Source organism: Podarcis liolepis, assembly GCF_965112155.1.
Source record: "Podarcis liolepis genome assembly, chromosome: 4".
NCBI lineage: Eukaryota > Metazoa > Chordata > Lepidosauria > Squamata > Lacertidae > Podarcis > Podarcis liolepis.
Genome location: NC_139558.1, coordinates 32170424 through 32193910, shown reverse-complemented (window position 1 = coordinate 32193910; position 23487 = coordinate 32170424). Strand labels below are relative to the sequence as shown.

Here is a 23487-nt window from a genome sequence, read left to right as displayed (position 1 = left end):
TTGGAACTTCATGGTCTACATGACAACCATGGGACTGCCTCAAGTGGTCACTGGCCCAGTCCATGGTGTGGGACAGACCCTCAACTTGGTTTTTGCCCCTTTTGATTAAGTTGATGGTCTGGAAAGAGGGAAGGTTTCGTAATCCCGTTATCATGATCAGACCACATCCTGAGAAGTAGGAGTTAACAGTATCAGCTTCCCCCTGTAAGAGTTGGGACTCCATTAGCGTAGCCTAATCCTGGAAACTTAGGTAGTCCAATGGATCCCTGAATGCCCTCAGGGATTTTCCACTAGTTTAACCTGCTGAGGCCCTCATCTCACCATGAATCAACAATATGTGGAGGCCATAGATATTATTATTCCTGAGTGCCGTGTCTCTCACACGTTTGGCTCCCTGGTATGCTGAAGAGCTATATGTGATGAAACAGGAAAGATAATAGTTAGAGTACAGGAGGTGTGGCAATGACCAAACACCTGTTAGATCACATAATCATGCCTACTGCGTGGTGGCAAAATCAGCAAAGAAGGCCTACTTCATTGCTTCCACTGCGTCCTTGAGAAATCGGCCAGAGGAGCTCTTCAGGGTGGTCTGTGGTCTGCTGACATACGCATCTCTCCATGGAGCCCATGACACCTCAGTGAGTTGCTTGCTAGGACGTTTGAGGACAATACTGTATGTTTCCATAGTGAGCTAGATGCCATAATTGATGCGGTCCCTGGTGAGGTTTCCACCACTCCATAAAGCCATGTTTTGTGGGCTCCATTTCAGTTTTTGCAGCCTGATGGTGCGGACAGGGCACTTTTGAGTATGTGCTCAACAATATGCCCTTGGGACACTTGCCTTTCATGGCCAATGAAAGGTAGCTTGTGGGGGGCATGGCTGGGTCAGCGTGGTGAATACAGCTCTACAGCCTTGAAGGAGGCGATAGCATGCCTGCTCCTGGGCAGAGGGGGTGGGGAAGCACTCCAGACCTGCTGGTATTTAACAACTGCCCCCCAGTCGCAAATACTCCCTTTTTTTAGCAAGTTACTTGGCAGGGTCATGGCAATGTAAAGGTAAGGTAGAGGTACCCCTGCCCGTACGGGCCAGTCGTGTCCAACTCTGGGGTTGCGTGCTCATCTCGCTTAAGAGGCCAGGAGCCAGCGCTGTCTGAAGACACTTCCGGGTCACCTGGCCAGCATGATGAAGCTGCTCTGGCGAGCCAGCACCAGCGCAGCGCACGGAAACGCCGTTTACCTTCCCGCTATAAAGCGGTACCTATTTATCTACTTGCGTTTAGGGGTGCTTTCGAACTGCTAGGTGGGCAGGAGCTGGGACCGAACGACGGGAGCTCACCCCGCCACGGGGATTCGAACCGCCAACCATACGATCGGCAAGTCCTAGGCACTGAGGTTTTACCCACAGCGCCACCTGCGTCCCCATAGCAATGTAGCTGCAGGCATTTCTGGAGGAAGCTGGTTATCATTTCAATTAGATCCCTTCCGTATTTATGCGAAGCAATTAATTTTCCACCTCTGTCTGCCCTTTTATCAGATTGGGACTTTTCCATAAACCGCTCTGACCTTAGTCATTTTACAAAGGCTCTTGAGTTTGCTTTGATTTTACCTGAATATTTATGGTCACTTTCAGCTAACACTGGATAGCAACATCGCAAGCAGAGAGGTCTTGTTGCTGTCAAAAGCAACTTTTTCTTCGGACGAAGGCTGTCGGGTATTGGGCAGCGCAGTGAAGAACAATGAGTACTCCAGAACACGCTGACGCTGTGGAAATCTTGTTTCAGCACCAGTACGCATTTATGATCCCAAAGGTAAGATCTGTGATGGGTATAGTCTGCAAAGTTTAAAACTTGCAGGGACTTTCAAACCTTCAGCTTGTTAATGGATGGTGGGCTTAGCCAGGATTTATGTTGGGGGGCGGCGGCTGCAGGACACATTCCTGTCATCGTCCTCTGCTTGGCTCTGTCTAGTAGATTCGGAATGAAATGTCTCGACTGTTATGTATTCAGTGGTCTCTGTTTGCCTGAACTTGAGTCTGGACGAAGGATTCTGAGCCGCTGCATTCCGATTCGATATATGATATCCAGTCACAGAACATTTCAGGATTTGGGCCACTGCCATTGGCCCTTAAACTATGAGTTACAATTTGCAGCTTGGGAGTTTAGACAGCCAGTCACGTTGAGAGTGGGAGTGGCCCAGGCCTTCGGAAGCAGTTGCTTTACTCCTGTTGTCGAGTTCTGTTAGTTCAATAAAGGTAAAAAATCTGTCAAAATTTTCAGTCATTTGAAAACTAGGAAGCTAAATAAATAAAAAATAACATCAGGCAGTAGCTTTCATGTGGTAAATGAGTATATTTTGCAAAGTTACAAAAAACCCAGCTTTTTAAATCTTAAGCTTTAAAAAAATCTAAACTAAAACACGTTTTCTTGGATTTGCTGAAAACCTTTTCAGCACTTCTTTCTCAAATTCCCATAACTGTCAAGTGTCCCTTATTTGAAGGGACAGTCCCTTATTCCAGCGCCATGTCCCGCTGCTGTCCCTTATTGATGGATGTCCCTTAAATGTCCCTTAAATGATGTCCCTTAAATTTCAAAGGAAGCAGCTCCTCTCCCTCCCTCCCTGCCAGCCAGGGAGGAGGAAGGCTCCAACTGTGTTGCTTGGCTGTGTTGCTCACCCAATAAGAAGTCTAAGAACGACTGGGGGGTGGAACTTGCATGCCTTGTGTGTGGTTAGTTAATGCAAGCTGAGGGGGGTTTTGAATGCTGGACGCCATTTTGTTGCACGTGCTGCTGCAAACTTTGCAGTGCAAAGCCAGGCCAGGGAGCCATCTTAAGTTGAGGCTGCATAGGCCTTGTGGTGCATGTGATTCAGATTCCATTCAGTTGAACCTCTGGTTACAAAGTTGGTTGGACAGTGTTCTCGAAGCTACCAGCATGAGTTTGACCAGACTGCAGGAGGACAGGAAGACTGGAGTGCCTGGAACAGGTGAGGCTGCAGGTCCCTTATTTTGGCTGCTGGTCCCTTATTTTCAAATCTGTAAGTTGACAGCTATGCAAATTCCTCCTTTTTCTAATCCAGTTTTTCTGTGCTCACTCAGTAAGCATAGCCCGTGGAGATGCTCCCCTGTTAGAGGAAGTCTCAACCTCTGCCCAAACCTGTTGTACCACTCTGAAACAAAAAATGGAAGAATTCTGTTCCCCCCAGTGCTTTTTGCCAGCATTTTCTACAGCAGATGAAGAACCAGTGGCCCTTCCGATGTTGTTCAATTCCAGTTCCCTTCAGCTCTGGTCAGCATGGCCAATGATCAGGGACAATGGGAGTCACAACCCATAGGGCCACAATAATTTATGGTGACATTTTTGTTTGTTTGTTTCAAAAGCATCCTTCTAGAACTTCCTAACTATAGACCATTTTTAACTCTTTCCTTTTGTACTCCCTCACCCCTTTTTGCATCCAGATTATGTTTATTGCTTCTGATCTTGGTGTATTTGATCTGCTGATGGAGTCCAAGGAACCGTTGACTTCAGTGACTATTGCCGAACGTCTGGGTACCAGTCCCTTTGGGATGGAGAGGCTGCTGGAGGCCTGTGTGAGCTTAAAGTACCTGCAAGCAGAGAGGAAGGGCAACCAAAGTACGTATTTATTACTTACATCTTAGCATCTCTGGGGGAGATCCCTAAGCAGTTAACCAAATTATCAAACCAAACCAAACCAAATCGTATAAACCAAAATCCAATGAATACAATCCAAGAAAGAGATCAGAAATACAGTAAATAAATTTATACCAGCAAAGCCTGTTGAGACATCTGAGTTTTTAGGACACATTTGAAGCACACAGCAGACAGAACTTCCCAAATCACTTTGGAGAGTATTCAAGAGGAAAAGCTTGTTTATTTAAAGCATTGTTACCCTGCTCTTCAGCAATAATAAAAAAAGCTTTCCCTGTAGTTGTTTCCCCTTTTTTGCAGCTGCAGTGTTGTATAAACTTTAAACAGGTTACAGGTGGGGTTTTTTTGGGGGTGTGTGTGTGTTTCATGCCGCCATGCCTGTCATTTCATGCATTTTGTTCCTGCATAATTGGGAAGGGCTTTGGGCTTTGGAGATCATTGCAAAAAAAATTAATCTTTTGTCCCTTTTCTTTTTAAGCTCTTTATGGAAACACCGACCTTGCCAATCTCTACCTTGCCAAATCAAGCTTGAAGTCTCAGTATCATTCCTTGAAGTTCACTTCTGAATTTATCTATATGGGTATGCAGTACTTGGCTGATTCTGTGAGGTGAGGAGAAGGATATCGCTAAAGTAGGAAACTGCCACCTAAAGCTGTGTCACAGTGCCAAGGCTGGTTAGCTCCATTGCCCAGATGCAACTACAGTGGTACCTCAGGTTACATACGCTTCAGGTTACATACACTTCATGTTACAGACTCCGCTAACCCAGAAATAGTACCTCGGGTTAAGAACTTTGCTTCAGGATGAGAACAGAAATCGAGCTCCGGTGGTGCGGCAGCAGCGGGAGCCCCTATTAGCTAAAGTGGTGCTTCAGGTTAAGAACAGCTTCAGGTTAAGAACGGACCTCCGGAACGAATTAAGTACTTAACCCGAGGTACCACTCTATTAGGGACGCGGGTGGCGCTGTGGGTAAAACCTCAGCACCTAGGGCTTGCCGATCGCATGGTTGGTGGTTCGAATCCCTGCGGTGGGGTGAGCTCCCGTCTTTCGGTCCCTGCTCCTGCCCACCTAGCAGTTCGAAAGCATCTTTAAGTGCAAGTAGATAAATAGGTACCGCTTTATAGCGGGAAGGTAAACGGCGTTTCCGTGTGCTGCGCTGGTGCTGGCTCGCCAGAGCAGCTTTGTCACGCTGGCCACGTGACCCGGAAGTGTCTCCGGACAGCGCTGGCCCCCGGCCTCTTAAGTGAGATGGGCGCACAACCCTAGAATCGGACACGACTGGCCCGTATGGGCAGGGGTACCTTTACCTTTACCACTGTATTGGCACTTCCATACCAGGGCTGACTCCAGATGAGCAGCTCCTAGTGCTTCCCTTTCTGTTGCTCATCTGTTGAAAGGTACAGGCAGAACTGCAACTGCTTTTTGACTCTGCTGGGGCAGCACTGTGCCTTTTCTCTGTCTGCATGTTGCTGTCTTCTGTCTACAGCAGCTGCCCTGACATAACTGTTGTGGGTGGAGTTCACGGTCTCCCTTGTGGAGAATGCCTTTTCAGGACCCCCGTTGATTGGCTTAAAATTAATCTCTTAATATCTGCTAAACCACTTACCAGAGATTTTAAGTGAATGAGGAATATCGTGCCCCGTCGCGAAAAATACTACGATTTTACTTTAAACGACGATTGGAAAGAGCAACACTGCAATTAGGTATATTGCTAAAATGGAAGCGCAAGGGGTTTTCTTTTGTAGTGTAGCATTCTTCTTTTTATATATTTTTGTAGTATAAGTTATTTTATCTTGTTTATATTCAAACTGTTAGTTTTAATTGTATGTTGATAAATGTAGGTCACTGTTTAATGTTTGGTTTTCTGTTACTTTTAATTAATTATATTGTTTTATGTTAACTGCTTAGAAGTCTAAGAATATATACGTACATCCAGGTGAAATTGGTTCAATTCTTCTCTGGTGACTAATTTGAGATTTAAAAATAGATTTGGAATCACTGAGATATGTAAGCTACTCAGAGAACTCTGGTTATACGGTGGTATATACATGTCACGAACAAACAAACCTGTGATTGTTAGTCAACCTTGACAACACATAATTTTTTAAATGTACTTTATTAGGCAATATTTATATATTACTTAATAAAAAAACAACCTCTTAACTGTTTATACAATAGTATAAATCTTTCATTAAAAAGACAGATAACATGATAATGGTATGAGTGTGTGCGCGCCACTCAATTTTCATTTAATTAAAACTAATATTCTTTTTCAGAGAAGGAAAGAGTCAGACTGATAGACTATATGGCATTTCAGGAAAAGATTGCTTTGATGCTCTTAACAGGTAAAAAAATAAAATAAAAGGTTTTCTAGATCTTGATTTTGGAAGAATGGAGAAAACCTGGGATGCTTCTTGTCAAAGTGACCATTGCCGTTGCAATTTGTGTGAAACATATTGCTTGCTTGTATTCACAGTTCCAGTGTTTTCTCTATTCATTCTTGCATTTCCCTTCTCCAAATGTTATCAGATTATTGGGAAATTTCTTACCACATGCCAAACTTGGGTTCCTGTTTTATGATGTGTGAGGGTGACGTCTGCAACCAGGGCTTATATTATGCAGCTTAGTTGTGCAGAATATCCTGGTTTGCCTCCACTATGCTCCAGTATTGAAGCATAATTGCATCTGGTCTTCACAAATGGTTTTTTCAGAGTCTTTTCATGAGTACAATGCAGTTTGCCATTGATAGATCAGTCTATGCTCAGACCAGATGCATCTGAACCTCATTTTGGGTATGTGCATCAGGATATTGCATTGGAATTAGATGTTCAAGCTCTCGTTACTGGTGGAGCACAGAGGTCCTGTGCCAATTAACAACTCCTGAAGTTGGAATGTTGTGATAGTTGGGAAAGAGAATCTGAAAGCATGTGTCAGAAAATGCCAAGGGTTGCTGATGAGGAAGATAAAAGACTCCATTTCAGCCCTTCGTTGTGTTCAGGGGTCCTGAATGGACAGTGTTAAGGATTCATTAGAGAGAATATCCCCTCTCTCTCCTCCCTCTTTCTCTGTCTTAAATCCTTAACAGGCAATATCATTTATCGACATTTGTATACAACTTAACTAAAATATAGATTAAAAATGCACACACAATATTTATTCAGATATGATTAAGGAGCCAAATATTCAAAGATCTTGTGCAGAATGCAACCAGCAATGCAACATGTTTAGGGAAGTAATTCAGACAGATACAGATACGTTCTCAGATTTTAATTTGTTACATTAATGCAAGAGACAAAGCACTTCATTCACTAGCTTCAGTTGTGTCTTCATGATGGGTGAAAGTTTTCATTTCATTGTGCCGTAGCTCAAAGTTCTTGCATTGTAAACCTGCATGTGACATGATGACTGTCTCACTTTGTTTTGTTTTGTTTTGTGTGTGTGTGTGTTTTTAAAGTCTGTAAAAAATAAAAGAGGGACGAGACTATTGCAAAGTGTAATAATAAGAATGTTGAAGTTTTGACATGCTCTAAATTGGGAAGTGGGGTTTAACCAAAGAAGCAGTTTATGGAGGTGCAGGGAACAGCTGTGCAAATGCTGAGCAAACAAACCATTCTGAGGTATTGATGAATTATAGGAACATCATTAATTAATTAAATTTGTATGCTGCCCTTCTTCCAAAGATCAGAGTGGTTCACAACATAAAAATACACAATGAGATCACAAAATGCATAATAAAACAAAACCAAAACAAACCAATCACCCCCTTCCTATAAACACATTTTAAATGCCATGGAATGTTTAATCCGCCTGGTTTGAGAAATGTTTTTGCTCAGTGCCTAAAGCTTTGGTAATGCAGGCAGTGGGTGAGCCTCCCTAGGGAGAGCAGGGAGCCACCACAGAAAAGGCCTGTTCTCATGTTGCTGCCCTCCAGCATCTCATGTGATCAGGTGATGATCACAGGGTCTGGGTTGCTTTGTATGGGGAGAGGCGGTCCTTGAGATATTGCAGTCCTGAGCTGTTAAAATTTTATAGGTAAAATCAGCACTTTAAAATTGGGTCCAGAAACTAATTGGCAGCTAGTGCAGTCAGGCCAGGATCAGTGTGATATGCTCACAATCTGCCCCTTGGTATAAGTGGGGAATAACCGGATCGGACCAAAGAAAATAAAATCTACCAACAGGGGTGAACATTTTTCGAGTTGCTAAACGTCTACATGCAGCTAACAGTGGGAAAACAAGAGCATTTTGTGGAATATCGCTCTAGTCTGGAAGCAATTTCTGTATGAAACGTTCATGTCTTTTATATGCCAATGCAATTTTGAATTACTAGATCCAAGAGTGGGCTGCAAAAAATCTTCATGGGTGCTATGCATGAAAAGTGGCATTTGTTTGGCCGAGAAATTATGTCTGCATTTGATCTTTCGCATTTCCCACTTGTTTGTGATGTGGGAGGTAAGTGCTGTAAATTCCAACAAATATCGTCCTTTACTACTAGCTCAAAATCATAAAGCAGGAAGAATAGAAATGAGAAAGTGCTACAGGTGTGTTTCTGATTTGTGAAGGGAAGGCAAAAATGGGTGGAGTGGATAACACTCAAAGTGAAAGGATCCATGACTGTGAGTGATGGAGAAAGCCAAGCAGGAAGAACGTTGCAAAACAAGAGAATGAATTAGACAAATAGAAACTCATTAACATCTCTCAAACTACAGTACTTTGATGCTACTTGTGTTTAGTCTTGCAGTATCGAGAGCAATGGGAGAAACAGGGTTTGTTTATCCACACTGGAGATTAATGTGCATTTGCAGCTGTTTGCATCCTCATTTAATTTGTGTAGCCCACATGATGAAATGGTCTAACAACAGATGAAATGCTCTAACAGCTGGAATCTACATGCTTTTCTCCTGGAAATTTGGTACTTAATTGGCATAAAAGAACTGACAAATGAGAAAGTGGGAGAAGCACACAAGCAAATGCGTTCTCCATGGGTCCTTCCTTATTTCAGACATCATGATATATCATGATATATATTGTGATGTTTAGCTGGTGATAATCATGTTGTTGAAAACCAGACATCATTCAACCCTAAGTTGCCAGTCACCTATCTGATGTGCTACTCTTAAATTTTTGCACAGGGGTGTTTGGATGAAGCTCTGAGGTGCACAACATTTTCATTTTTTCTTTGTTCTCCCTTCAAGGATGTACTGGGGCATGTGCCAAGGAATATATTTCATTATATCCAAATTCTACAGTGACAATTTTAGACCTACCTGAAATAGTGGAACAAGCAAAAAACCATTATGTGTCCTCGCAAGATCACCAGATTACTTTCCATAAAGGTAAACTGTGGTTTTCCAAGAGCCTACATTGGTTCGATCATTCTTCTTTTAACAAGCAAGATAGCAAAACTCTAGGGTAGGAATCGGGATCTGTGCTCCTCCAAAGCCTGTTGAACTACGGCTCCCAGCATCCCTGACAATTGGCCATTCTGACTGGGACTGATGGGAGTTGGAGTCCAACATCATCTGAAGTCCACAGATTCCTCATCCATGCACTAGAAGAAACAGCAGGCAGCAGCTGGGCCTTAATAACTGTTGATTTCTGAAAGATACAGTGAAGTATTACTGCATTCCTTTAAGAAAATATGCTTATTTTCTACCTATTCTATTACAGGGGACTTTTTTAAAGACCCAATTCCAGAAGCTGACCTCTATATTTTGACTAGGGTCCTGCACGACTGGTCTGATGAGAAGTGTGTGCAGCTACTAACCAGACTGCACAAGGCCTGCAAACCTGGTATGTGTATTTATACAGTGAACAGATCAATGATCAGTGCAAAGATGGGGCAGGAGTAACCAAGGGCAGAAGCCCAAGAGAGCCTCTCACATACCCTTCGTTGCCCAACTACAACACAACAGCCCCTCAGTGCTGCCAATGGGTTGCTGCCACTGCCCTTCCACTTACTCCTGCCTCTCCAGATGGGAGGGGACCTGGGATGCACTAAAGTAACTGCATTTCAAACGCTTCTTATGTTACTTACAGTGTAAAGATGGTCAACACTCCCTCTTGACTCTGCAGACTCTGCTGGTCACTTACAACTCCAGTCCTAAGTGCCAAGCATCTAGGCATGTGTAGGGCTGCCATATATCCAGGTTTTCCCAGACAAGTCTGGGAATCGAGTAGCAAAATGGCACCCGATTTTCACTGAATCGGCAAAGTGTTTGTGAAAACCCGGACATATGGCAAGTGGGGCTATTGGCAACAAGACACACTTCAGCAGAGAAATTAAGAAACTTTATTAAGAGTAAAAGGTGGGGAGAAAGCAGGCAGAATGTCAAAATGGAATACAAAATAAACCCGAGCTCTGTGACTCTAAAATTGAACTAATCCTAGCCTGCTCGCTACAATAATGGGAGGCTCAGGCCTTTCTTCAGAGAAGGCAGAGTGACAGAAGAGCTAAAGGTACCATGGAAATTGGGCCCTTGTTACTCAAAGCCTTGCTGCACTGTCCCACATTTGCCCATGTCACTCGAGTTCAACTGCATCGCTTCTGATCATCCCAGAATGCTTGGATAAATTCAGATGAACTCTTTCCTTATGCAGTTTTGAACTAAGTAATCTGCTATTTTGGAAAGTGGTATGTCTTTCTGTCCATCTGTATTCTATGGGTTCAGCTGCCTTTCGAGATCAAACTTGGCACAAGGGTGGCGAACTTAGCTGATGTTTGGGTGTCTGGTGCCATTTTGAATCAAGATGGCGAATTGAAAAAACACCCATTTGTTGGCATAGGTCCACCCACCTCTCAAGATATCATCACCCAACTTGGCATGAGGGTTCCAGAGGTGGGGCGGTGGTCTTTGTTGATGTTTGGACAATGGGAGCCATTTTGAATCAAGATGGCAGACTAAAACATGACTTTTGGCTCCCTGGGTCAGGCTGAAGCACTGAGTTGGTATGTGTGTGCATGTGTCTGTGTGCAACCCTGAAATTCACAAACTACACTATCCATTTGAAAATCATAATATTTTTGGTTTCTTTGAATTCCTGGACAGTGTCGGGCATTTTCTGCTAATGATATATATCTTTGTCCTAACTTGGTGAAACGTATTTTGAAACAGGTGGTGGAGTGTTAACAGTGGAAATGGTCCTCAATGAAGATAGAAAGGGGCCGGTAAGGTGCCAACTATACTCTGTGATTATGCTGCTTCTTACCGAAGGCCAAGAACGAACCGCATCAGAGTACAATGCGCTGCTTAGCGCAGCTGGATTCAAAGAGATTCAACAAAAGAAAACAAACTTCTTTGATGCCATTTTAGCAAGAAAATAATATTGACCGTACTTCATTCTTCTTCAATTCAATACGCTTCAGGTTGCAGACTCCGCTAACCCAGAAATAGTACCTCAGGTTAAGAACTTTGCTTCAGGATGAGAACAGAAATTGGGCTCCAGCTGTGCAGCAGCAGCAGCAGGAGGCTCCATTAGCTAAAGTGGTGCTTCAGGTTAAGAACAGTTTCAGGTTAAGAACAGACCTCCAGAATGAATTAAGTACTTAACCCGAGGTACCACTGTATTTATTTCACAAATTGTAATATCCCTTGCAGTAAGATACTCCCTTGAATAGTTTTGTTCGATTCAGGATAGTTTGGAAGAAGGACTTTTTTTCAGCTGGAACTCCAGCACCTCTCAGATGGGCCGGTTGCCATTATAAGAGAACAAGGGAGGTGTTCAGTGTGAGTTCCAGCACCTCTTTTTCTAGAAAAATAGCACTGCTTAGAAGCATTCCAGTATTGCCTCTCCCAGTCAGTTTATGCCTTCTTGGATAGAGACCAGTCTTTGCTTATGTTAATCTGAATAAAAAATTGCTATGTATATTGAGTGATACATAATCTCTGTGGAGGATCAAATAGCTGTGGAAGGCCTGAACTTGTTTTCACGTGAAAGGATTTTGACTATAAACAGGCAGCTCCCAGTTCTGGGATTTGAGGTGTGTAATACCTCTGGATGGGTTATGCACCCTTCTTTGAAGGACCAGGTATGAAGATCCATCATTGTCACTAGAGGCCCAGGTGACCTCTGGGGTGCTCTTTACCAACTTTGGTTGGTGTACCAGCTACAACAGTCCTAGGAAGGAGGTATCATTTCCTCCAACATTCCTCAGATGAAAAGGTGGAACAGTCCATTCTCCATCATTGTCATTGCTTGAGCATTTCCTCCTAGTCGAGTACAAAAGGTATTAGAGGAAACACACAAAACTGTAGTATTTAAACACAGAAATCTTTGAATTTTTGTATTGCATTAAGGGAAGCCTAAGGGGAAAAAAGAAAACCCCAAATCAATAAATACCACTAACTGGGTGTACACATACACAACATTAACAATAAATAGAACATAATAAAAATAAACATTATTATAAATAAAAACAGCATGGGTGAAATGTCTTTATTACCAAACAATTGCTCTTCATTGCTATTGCTTCCACTTCCAACTGGAGTTTTTAACCAACAAAACTTCCTACCATTAGAGAAAATTCATGCTAGTGGGAAATGGTTCATTATTACATTTAGATCCCACCACCTTTTCTTCGAGGAGTTTAAGTTGACGTTCTCCCTACTTCCATTTTCTTTTTGCAATGTTAGGTAGGTTAGGATGAGAGTTGTTAAAGGTGAGCCTCATGGTTGAGAGGAGATTTCAACCATGCTGTGGCAGATCCCACCACTAACCACCAATTAATATATGGCAGACTGGCCCTCTAACTACCCCCAGTTAAATATTGCAGACCCACCGCATGGTACACCAATTACACGAATGTCTACAATTTACCACAAGCTATCTTGTGAAGGTCTTCTGTGAGGGAAAATTTGGTGATTTAGAGTCTTAGGCAGGAGCTGATCAAACAAGAAAAGTTTTGTTTACAAAAAGAAGTTTGTGAAACAAAGTTGGGTCAGGAGATGCATTCTTTCAGGTAGAAGTTAACCTGTTACTTAAAGATCAATATAAAGATTTCACAGGCCTAAACACTGTAGTATATGCACAGCTTTTCTTAAGCCTCGGTTGCTAAAAATCAGGTAGATGTTCCGGTTTCTAGAATGGGTGGTAAAATGTTTAACTCCATCTCTGTTACTTCATTCTCATTCCTTTACTTAGTTATGACAGGGGTTGCAGTTAAATACTTCGGACACAGCACAGCTGCCTTCACAGCCTAATACTTTGGTTCATGAGTGAGGGACACATTTCGCCAGTTAGCCACTCCTGAGGTATTGCAATTAGTATAACACACCCAGGGGATCACCTCACCCCTTGTTACTGGTTTGGGAGTTGTCTTTACCTAGAAGAACTCTCCCCCCCCCCCCAGCTAGAATGAGGCCCAGGTATCCTGAATTCCCACAGGTTCTACCTCTCCTGGGTCAGACGCAGCCTCAGACACTCAACCTAGTCTTCCTATCTAAGTTGTGAGGCTCTTCCCTCTTGCTATAGATAGTCTCTTCAGTGTAGATGTTCTACTCAAACCAGAACCAGCTCTCCTCAGTAAATCCTACCCTGATCCCTCTCTGTCCCTAACTCTCAAGTTAGGGACAGAGCACATCTAACAGATCATCTGTCTCCCATCTCAAGCCCTTTCCAACCCTCTTCGTCCTTTTATTCTCCCTCCCAAAGTGCTGTTCAACCCCTGCTATCTAGCTGTCTTGAGAGAAGCTCCAGCACTCTGGTGGAATTTTTGAGGGACTTCATCACCAGACCCTGGTCTGCCTCTGCTGTCCATCATACATGCCCAGACTCTAGTGAATAGCTTTCTGAACTTTTCATGAGGGTGACAGGCTTTTTAGGCATGCATCATTTCGCAACACAGTAATTCAGCTTTACTAGCAAACCAGAGGTTAAACTAACCCCTTTCCAGCCCCGGGAGGGGCGCCGGGAGCATTTGTGCGATACGCCTACACATTGGAGCCAACACACTAATGTGTTGTGACACACAGTTTGGAAAGCTCTGCAATAGCCACTGCATGATGCTTAGTGGGGCACCCAGCTCTACACACACCTGCAGTGGTTGCTACAGAGCCAAGTTCAAGAGTTTCCTTTTGTGTGTGCATGGACATTTAAAATCCTAAACAACTTGGGTTCAGGATACCAGCAGATCACCTCCTACAGTAAAGGCCAAGCTAATCTTTAAGATCTTCCAAGACGGCTCTGCATGTTCCCAGTAGATAGTCATTTAGTGAAAACATGGAAGCAGAACTTTTTGGTGATGGTGCCCACCCTGGCAATGTCCTGCAGAAGTAATGTGTGGTGTGGAGAAAGTAATGACATTTAAATGCCTTTTTGAAATATTGGTTCATTCAAGCTTTGGAGGGATCCTAACTCTTAAATTTCTGATTTTGTCCATTTCATACACTGATCAGTTTTATTTGTAATACACACTTGTATTCTGTTTTTATCTATCTTGTTTTAGAAAATCTGTATTGAACACTATGGTGTTTTTATGTAAACCACTTAGAGATTTTTATATGATTTTAAAACAAAACAAAACAGTTGCTTCTAACACATTTGTTTGCAAGAGAGCACCAAAGTAATTTGAAAAGTTGGATTATACATCAGATACACGTCATGAAGTATTTATTACCTGTAGTATGAAGTATTTATTACCTTGCAAGGGCGAGAGAAATTACCATGCACCAGGCACATAATGAGCACTGGTGATGACAGAGATTGTTGTTATTGCACAACACAAATACTATACTTTGAAAAAGCATCTTGACCCACAGTCCATCCAGGTGGGTGCCTCCTAACATCAAGGAAATGGAAGAGACTATAAAGCCAGCTGACAGAAGGGGGGGGGGCGCTAGCATTCCACTTCCCACTGACAAACCTATAAAAAGGGGAGTGAAACTGCACAACAAATTTGTTTTTGCTGCTTCTCCACAGGTAAGCGGTCCTTTATTCTTCACCCTTGCCTCAAACCTTTCTGTTTCTGGACTCTCTGATTCTTAATAACTCTGTCATGTCGTTTCCCTTCTCCAGGAAACTCCTGATTGTACATTTCCTTTCTCTAGGAATCACCTTTTTTCTTTCACATGATTCTCTATATCAGCATAACAAATAATTCATTTTTAGAAGTAAGTTCTTTGGTGAGTCTCTTGGGATTTTTTGCCATTCGTATTTGTTGACTTGGGCACAGAAACAGCTCCTACTATGTGACTTTCATGTCTTGCTTCTTTGTTAAGCTGCTACCATTTGCTAAAGTGTTTCTGTATTTTAAGAATTTCCAAGGGGCCTCATTTCAGCAAGAGTGTTTTCCCTAAACCACCTGCTCTCTCTTCTGATTAACTTTCTCCAATAACTTGTTAATTGTGCATTTCCAGACACCAGTGATTTTATCTCACTTGTCAGGTTCTGATATCACATTTTCCTCACATAGGCAAGATCAATAATTCCCAGGTACTTCCTTCCTCCTGCACTTGTGAGAAAAAAATCCTTTTCCACCTATCCCTTTACTTAGCAGATGGGGACTTTCCCATAAACATATCTGGCCTCACAGTCATTTATCATTAGATGTTTATCATTTCATTGTCGTTTTCAGTGAATTCTGAATAAAAGAACCACAACTTGCTCATCAGAGGAAAACTGTGAGATATCTGACAGAGAAATAAAGAACAATGAGTACTACAGAAGAAGCTGAAGCTTTGAAATTGTTATTTCAGAATCAGTATTCATTTCTAATTTCAAAGGTAAAAGTATTGTCTGCAAAATTTAATACTTGCAAGGACTTTGAAACTTTCAACTTGTAAATGGATGTGTAGAATCAAACATGCCTTTAAATGGCAAGGCAAATCTTACTGTTACAGGGGTCAACCCAGCACAAACAAAGGCAGAAACTTCAAATATTGTTAATGTCACTTGAATGTTCTAACAAGAAAATGAGAAGAATTGTGAGTCTGTGTATGGGATTCACAGCACAGGTGGGATATGGCAATAATTCAAAATTAACTTGCTTAAAATACCTGTGTCCTACTTTTATTTCTACACTTCAAATGGACTTGAACTGTATTATAATCTTTTTGTGTTTCAAAAGCATCTTGTTCCTTTTAGAACATATGTAACTATAGACCATTTTTAACTATTTCCTTGTGTACTCCCTCACCCTTTTTGCATCCAGATTATGTTTACTGCCTCTGATCTTGGTGTATTTGATCTGCTGATGGAGTCCAAGGAACCGCTGACTTCAGTGACTATTGCCGAACGTCTGGGTACCAGTCCCTTTGGGATGGAGAGACTACTGGATGCCTGTGTTGGCTACAAGTTCCTGCAAGTGGAAAGGAAGGAGAACCAAAGTGTTTATTCTTTATTTGGAAATTTAACCAACACTATAAAGTAGAAATACCATTAAAAAATCAATTTCAGTAAATAACTTTAAACCATCAAGCCAGCAACTGAACAGAATACCATACAAATAAGCCTAGGGAAACATCTGAGGTTTTAGGAGACATTTGAAGCACATGGAACTTCCCATATCTCTCTTTGGGGAGCATTCCAGAAGGTTGGTGCTATAAACAGCAAGGGCTTTCTTTCCGATAGGTATGCAGGTGACACTCTCCTTTCATGATTGTAAAGGGTGATTTGTCCCATAGCAGGAGAGATGATCTGTTAGATGTGCTTGTACCTAGTTGTTTACAAATGTCAGTGAGAAAGCTCAGTAGCAAATAGGCAGCTAGTGCAGGTCACTAAACACCAATGCAGCTCAGGACTTCAGAGTTTGTCCTTCTGACTTAGATGTTACAGTGGAACAAAGTTGCCTGCTGTTCATAGATTTCTAATACTTCGCTCCAGATCTCGGAATGGCCACTCCTAGTAGCAGCTTTGTACCCTGAAGTTCCACTGCAAGCAGGTGGAGGCCTAGTCTTTCCATACTTTTCTCTGCAAGAGAAGCTGGAGAATTGCAGTCTTGGTTTTTTACAATGCGATCAGCATGCCATGGAATCATAGAAATGTGTCTTCTGTCTCATTATCCTTGTTTCAAGCATTTGGTCCCTGCAGAATTGGGGAGGGAAAGGGGCTTTGCACAGAGCTGTGGAAACGTTAATCTTTTGTCCCCTTCGTTTTAAGCGCTTTATGGAAATACCGACCTTGCCAATCTGTACCTTGGCAAAAGAAGCCCAAAGACTCGTTATTATTCCATGAAGTTCAATGCTGAATTTGTCTATACGAGAGCACAGCACCTGGCTGATTCTGTGAGGTGAGGAGATTGATAAAAAGGGTAATAAAACGGTAAAACTCACAGACGTTACAAATAAACAAACCTGTGTTGGTTAGACGCAGCTTTGACAACACATGTAACTGTATGAGTAGCACACTTGGTTTAGTTGTTTTGTTGCAGAGTCTGAATTTTAATTCTGTAGTTATGATGCTCATTTTTTCTTAAACTAAAACAAATATTCTATTTCAGGGATGGAGAGACTCAGACATATGGATTAAGTGACAGTTCTACAAAAAATTTCTATGAGGCTCTATACAGGTACAGAAAAATTATGTTTTTCTAGATCTTGTTTCTTTTTAAAGAATGGGCAAAGCTTTCCTTTTGCAATTTGTGTGAACCCTATTGCTAACTTGTATTCACCTTTCCAGCATTTTTCTATCCAGTGTTGCTTTCTTCCCTCTCTGATAGTTATCTTTAATCATATTGGGAGATCCCTTACTACATGCCAGACTTGGGTTCCTGCCCCCCCCCCCATTTAAGCATGATGTCTAAAAATAGATTCCTTGCAGGTCTTACATTACACAAACTACATAGGAGGCTACTCCTGGGGGCTGTGGGAGGTTCAGCCCCCACAATAAAATACTTGTGGGGGCAGGTCTCTCCCCCCCCCCAAGTTGATGGCCATTCCCATTCAAACGATGTGTATGAACTGCATCACGTGATCAGTTATCATGCCAGCACACTATATTTTATTCAGGTTGGCACCCTAACAGACTAGTTGTGAAGACCCTGCCTTGTTTACCTCTTGAACTTTCCACTGTTGAAGCAGAACTGCTTCCAGTCATAGCAAATAGCCTTTCCTGAGCCTTATCACTGCTTCAGTGCAGTTTTCCACAATCCAGAGGTCAATGTGTGCTCAGACATGTCAACAGACATCCTCACTTGCTCATTATGGGGAAATTCTGTATAGGCATTAGAGGCCCTGTGCTATTTAACAATTCCTGGAGTTGGAATATTGTGATAGTTGGGGAAATAGTTGAGAAAGAAGGTTTGAAACATGTGAACAGGGGCTACTGATGAAATACAGCTGCCAAGAGGCAGCTTATGCCATGGCCAAAATTATCCTTGGGCAGAAACTGGTCGCTAAAAAAAAGAGTTAAGGGAAAATGTGTAAAGAGAATTCAAAGTTATTTATTGCAATTGAATACGTGGCATAAATAGTAGCACAATATGGGATTGATATAGCATAGTATAGCATAGCATAGATCACTTGAAAAACAAGAAGTCAGTCCACGTCAACCCTTCTTTTTGTATGAAGTCCTGAATCAATGCTTAATTATTCCTCAGGATGACTAGTAATATAACCTTCTGCCTGTCAATTAATACACCCCAACCCCTCTATGTCAAGCATTATGTGAAACAGGCCCTGACAGCCCCAGCCCCCAGAGATCATAAGAAAGGAATAACGACTCTGACAGCGTGCTATGGAATTAAAATTAGGCCACAATTTTATTCAACTTCCAAATGTAGGAAGACCTTGGCTTAGGCCTTGGGCGTGTATCCCTCCCAGCCCCCCAACCGGGGGAACTGGGGCACATCAGGGTAAATGGGATATGGGGGTGCACTGTGAGATGTAGGTATGCGCAGGCAGCCCAGCCCATATCCCTGCACGCAGGGTAGCTCACTGACAACCTTTCAGTGTATGGCCAGTGAGACCCATTATATAACCCCTTTTAAGAGGGAACCCTGGAATCACCGCTGCAGGGGGGTGAGTCACCACTTCACACCCTTTATAGGGAAGAAAAGACTAAAGGATTCCACCCAAGGCCATAAACCGCCAAAGTTGTGACGAATTGCTATGGGGAAGACAAAACCTGCCAAGGCAGGAAAATTTCTTCCCGGTCCTTCAACAGGAACCAGTCAAAGACCGTAGCAGCGCCCACTAAAGAGGAAGAAAAAGTTAACCTGCAAACAAGGAAACGTTAAACTAAGGGAGGGTGGGGTGGGTGAATCTCCTGAGCCGACTGCCTGGCTACTGCTGGCTCCACCCCCTGTATATAACTGGGACTGGCCCCACCTCCCAGCAATGAAACTTGACTACTGAGACTGGGCCTGAACCTCCAATACCACTGAGAGGCAGGCCAGCCCCTGTTTGCCATTAAATTCCCTGGGAACTGTAGCACTGCTGCGATCCCTCAAAGGGCACCCATAATGTAAAGTCTGAGTGCTCATTATTAAAATCAGTGCCTCCACTGAGCATGCAGAGGAGCAGGTTCGAAGAGGGGTGCTTTTGCCTCCTCGTCTAAGTGGTCATATATTAGGAACCACAGCCGTTAGAACTGTTACATTTTTAATAACACATTTGGCCAATGATGGAAACATAGATATGCAATGTTTATCCAGATGGAATTCAGATGCAAGAGTTTGGGCATACTAAACAGTCCTTAATCAAGTTCTTAACAAGGTCATGCCACACACAGCAGAGTTAGAGGAAGCCTTATTTGTCCAGTTCAGTGGGGCAGGTGGGAAATGAATTGTCAAAGGTAATAAAAGAAACCTGAGGTTTTGAAATACTGGTGAGATGCACAGCTACAGTAAATGATGTATTATTATTATCATTAGTAGTAGTATTTAAATTTGTGTAAGGATTATGGATACATCCCATCATGATCTGTCCATCATGATCTGTCCACTGGTATCAATGGGAAGAAGAAGGATGAGGCCGAAGAAAGGAAAGGAAATCCACACACAACTAAAAAGCAACAGCATTATGTGGAATATGGCTCCTGTCTAGAACCATCCTCTGTTCAAAGATATGCCCTCTGTTAACTGATAATGCAATTTTGAATTACTAGATCAGAGAGCGGCTTGCGAGAATTCATGGAGTTTATGCATGAGATGTGGAGTCTCTGTGGTCGAGATGTGTTGAATGCATTTGATCTCTCTAATTTCCCACTAGTTTGTGATCTTGGAGGTAAGTACCATAAATTCTCACATGTCTTCCTATGCTGGCACTCCGAAATCATAAGGCTGCTGTTGTAGAACACGAAACATCCCTCAATGACCCATGACCCAAACTCTGAACTTTCAGATCCTCAGAACTGCAAAAGTGGTAAATTGAATGAAATGACTGAACAGCCACCTATCTGGTGTACTATCTTAGAGTTTTGCACATGAAGTTTTGGGGAAAGCTTTGATATGCACAACGTGTTCATTTTTTCCTTTGGTTCTCCCTTAAGGATGTAGTGGAGCCCTAGCAAAAGAATGTATTTCATTGTATCCAAATTCTACAGTGACCATTTTAGACCTACCTGAAGTAGTGGAAACAGGAAAGAAACATTTTGTCTCCTCAGAGGAACACCGGATTACTTTTCATGAAGGTAAAATGTTATTTTATCCTACAAAGGTTACATCATTTTTCCACTAACAAACAAGATGAATTTTAACAGGGAGAAATGTAAAGTATTGCACTTGGGCAAAAAAAATGAGAGGCACAAATACAAGATGGGTGACACCTGGCTTGAGAGCAGTACATGTGAAAAGGATCTAGGAGTCTTGGTTGACCACAAACTTGACATGAGCCAACAGTGTGACGCGGCAGCTAAAAAAGCCAATGCAATTCTGGGCTGCATCAATAGGAGTATAGCATCTAGATCAAGGGAAGTAATAGTGCCACTGTATTCTGCTCTGGTCAGACCTCACCTGGAGTACTGTGTCCAGTTCTGGGCACCACAATTCAAGAAGGACACTGACAAACTGGAACGTGTCCAGAGGAGGGCAACCAAAATGGTCAAAGGCCTGGAAACGCTTCCAGACAGTGGCGTAGCGTGGGGAGTGCCGGGGGGGGCCGGCCGCACCGGGCGCAACATCTGGGGGGGCGCGCTCGCACTCGCAGCTCTCTGCCCCTACCTGGCTCACTAACTCTCTCTCACTGCAGTGCTGGCTGTGCGAATCCGATCCGAGCCGCTGGGTCGCCGCCCACTGTGGAGGGGGTGGGTGCCAGGCGTGCGGTGCGGAGAGAGAGCGAGGGACTATCTGGGGGAGGGACAGTGCAGCGGCCGCCCAGCGCAGCGCTGAGTGCGGGAGAGAACCACACCAGATCAGACCAGGCAGCAGCAAGAAGAAGCTGGCAGCGGCGACAGGTTAGGGGTTAGGGGGCGCAAATTACTTGCCTTGCCCCGGGTTAGGGGGCGTAAATTACTTGCCTTGCCCCGGGTTAGGGGGCGCAAATTACTTGCCTTGCCCCAGGTGCTGACAACCCATGCTACGCCGCTGCTTCCAGAACCCTCTTGAAGTACAGTAGTTAGAATAGGAAAGATCTCTACACATCAGATCCATACTTTCTACACTAAGAAATACAAAATTAAAACTCTCCTTGTTTTATTTCAGGTGATTTTTTTAAAGATCCAATTCCGGAAGCTGACCTGTATATTTTGGCTAGGATCCTGCACTGCTTTACAGATGAGAAGTGTGTGCAACTGCTAACCAGACTGAACAAAGCCTGCAAGCCTGGTAGGTGCATGGTGTCAAAGGTGTTTCCTGTGGGAACTGATTCTCATTCCAAGCCGCCTGGATTTCCCCATGGTCCCTTCCCCTTATGTCTGTGTCCCACTCTGGAACAGCTGCGTTCCTTTATTTCTTGAGCTTCTGACCCCAGGACACCTGGGAAAAGTAACATGCTGCTTTGTAATATGTAATGATACATCTTCCATGTCTATTCTAAAATAGGTGGTGGAATTCTAGTGGTGGAATTAGTTCTCAACGAAGACAGAACGGGGCCTTTGGAAGCTCAAATATTCGGTTTGGTTATGCTGCTTTGTACTCAAGGAAAAGAACGGACCCCGTCAGAGTACAATGGGCTTCTCAGTGCTGCTGGCTTTAAGCAGATTCAGCAAAAGAAAACAGGCCTCTTTGACGCCATTTTAGGAAGAAAATAACATTGACCAAGAACATTCTGTGAGCGTCATGACTGAACGGATATATTTCAGCCTGATTCTTTGCAGCCATAACTGAACATGCTTAATCACTATTTTTGTGTGTGCAAATCCTCACCCTGTGGAAATATCTCCTCCATCCCCCTGCTTCTCATTATGCTTGAATACTAAGAGAAGCTAGAATAATAATACTAATTGTTACATGTTAACCACCATTGTAATAGTAGTAGTTATTAACTTCATTTGCCTGCTTGCCCCCCCCCCCTTTTTGAGCACATGAGCCAAACCAGGAAAAAGAAAGAGGTTGTATCCCATATTGCCTCAGGATTTTTGTGGTAAACAGAACCTGTTGGAAACAATTTCAAAATAAATATAGATAATATACAAGCTATGATCACCTAGCCTGTGTGGCTTGAGAGATGCCAAGCCTACTGAGAGAAGCCTTTCTCAAACTTTCCTGACTAACTCTTTATCTTGAGTCCTCAGATGTTGTTGAACTATAACGGCCATCATCGCTGACCACTGGTCATGCTAGCTAGGGATGAGGGGAGTTGTAGCCCAACCGCATCTGGGAATTCAAGCTGTCCTGAGAGAGTAGCTCCATTTAGTTCCCCCTCTTGCTGAACTCTCCATTCCATCATTATAAGAACTTCAGAATTTTAAAAACTGGGACCAGGGTTGGTTTGTTTTCCTCTTCCCTCCCTACAAATTTTCCTTTTGCTTCATGAATTTTTGACTGTAAACCTGCAGGCCCTCTTATGCAACCAGCTCTGGGAACCTCTTTGGCCAAAGAGGAGGGTGAAACAGCTTTAAACATATAAATGTCAGGGAAAGGCAGGAACCCCCAGACCTTCGTGGCCCAGGACCCAGTGTACGCAAAGAATTTTGGGGCAGGCCTGGCATGGGTACCCCCCACAGTCGCCAGGGTGACTGGTCCCGTGTTTTACAAGGTGCTAACGGGGGGGGGGGGGAGGCAACGCTGGCGCCACCACTGCAACCAGCTACACCAACGATTCCCAGGAGAAAACCTGGAGGAGGGTGGGACAGAGGGGTCCCAAGGGGACAGCTGGGTGGTGAGGCCCGTAGAGCAGGAAGGGTGGGCAGGGGAGGCAGAATCAGTAAGTACAGAGGGGACCCCTGAGGCTGAAAGGACACGGGAACCAGAGCCATGACTGAATGGGCCGGTAGCGCCAGACAAAACAGCCCTGTCACAGCCAGCAGCCTCAGAACACAAGCCAGAACCAGAACCCCTGACCAAGGAACACCCCAGGCTGCAATGGGTGGCCGGCGTACCTTGAAGACTATGAATGAATGCTAACCTTCCAGGCAGGACTGCAACTTAGAGGGGAGGGATGTTATGTACAGTACTGAGCTGAATCCTAGAACAATAGGATCCAGAATGCAGCAGTCTGATTGGTCCACAGGAGCCACCCAATCCAGCTCCGGGTGTAACTGAATTAGCGACCTGGGGTCGCTTCATCCAGACTCCTGGATGAAGTGAAACAGCAACCTGATTGGCCTGCTGGAGCCAATAAATAATGTATATATAGCTAGAGGTTTTGGGGAAAGTTTCATTCATTGCTACTATGAGTTGAATAAAGAGCATGAAAATCACACTTGACTATATATTTCACTAACCCAGAGCTTTCTGAACTTTTCATGAGGGTTACACGCTTTTTAGACATGCATCATTTCACAACACT

At 43.4% G+C, this 23487-nt stretch overlaps 1 protein-coding gene across 1 annotated transcript; it reads left to right on the top strand.

Moving 5' to 3' along the window:
- Nucleotides 1-1706: 1706 nt before the first annotated feature.
- Nucleotides 1707-22026, top strand: LOC310705766 (acetylserotonin O-methyltransferase-like). The gene is made up of 15 exons (XM_083500589.1): nt 1707-1808; nt 3455-3629; nt 4144-4273; nt 5942-6010; nt 7995-8116; nt 8860-9000; nt 9335-9457; nt 10780-10976; nt 15801-15987; nt 16760-16889; nt 17100-17168; nt 19706-19824; nt 20090-20230; nt 21240-21362; nt 21579-22026. The coding sequence occupies exons 1-15, from the start codon at nt 1737-1739 to the stop codon at nt 21785-21787; spliced, it is 2007 nt and encodes a 668-aa protein (XP_083356715.1). The 5' UTR covers nt 1707-1736; the 3' UTR covers nt 21788-22026.
- Nucleotides 22027-23487: the final 1461 nt, after the last annotated feature.

Coding starts and splice junctions, on each gene's coding strand:
- LOC310705766 (XM_083500589.1), top strand. CDS start 1,737: ATGAGTACTCCAGAACACGCTGACGCTGTGGAAATCTTGTTTCAGCAC. Junction 1,809..3,454: donor ACGCATTTATGATCCCAAAG/GTAAGATCTGTG, acceptor TTTTGCATCCAG/ATTATGTTTATTGCTTCTGA. Junction 21,363..21,578: donor GAACAAAGCCTGCAAGCCTG/GTAGGTGCATGG, acceptor ATTCTAAAATAG/GTGGTGGAATTCTAGTGGTG.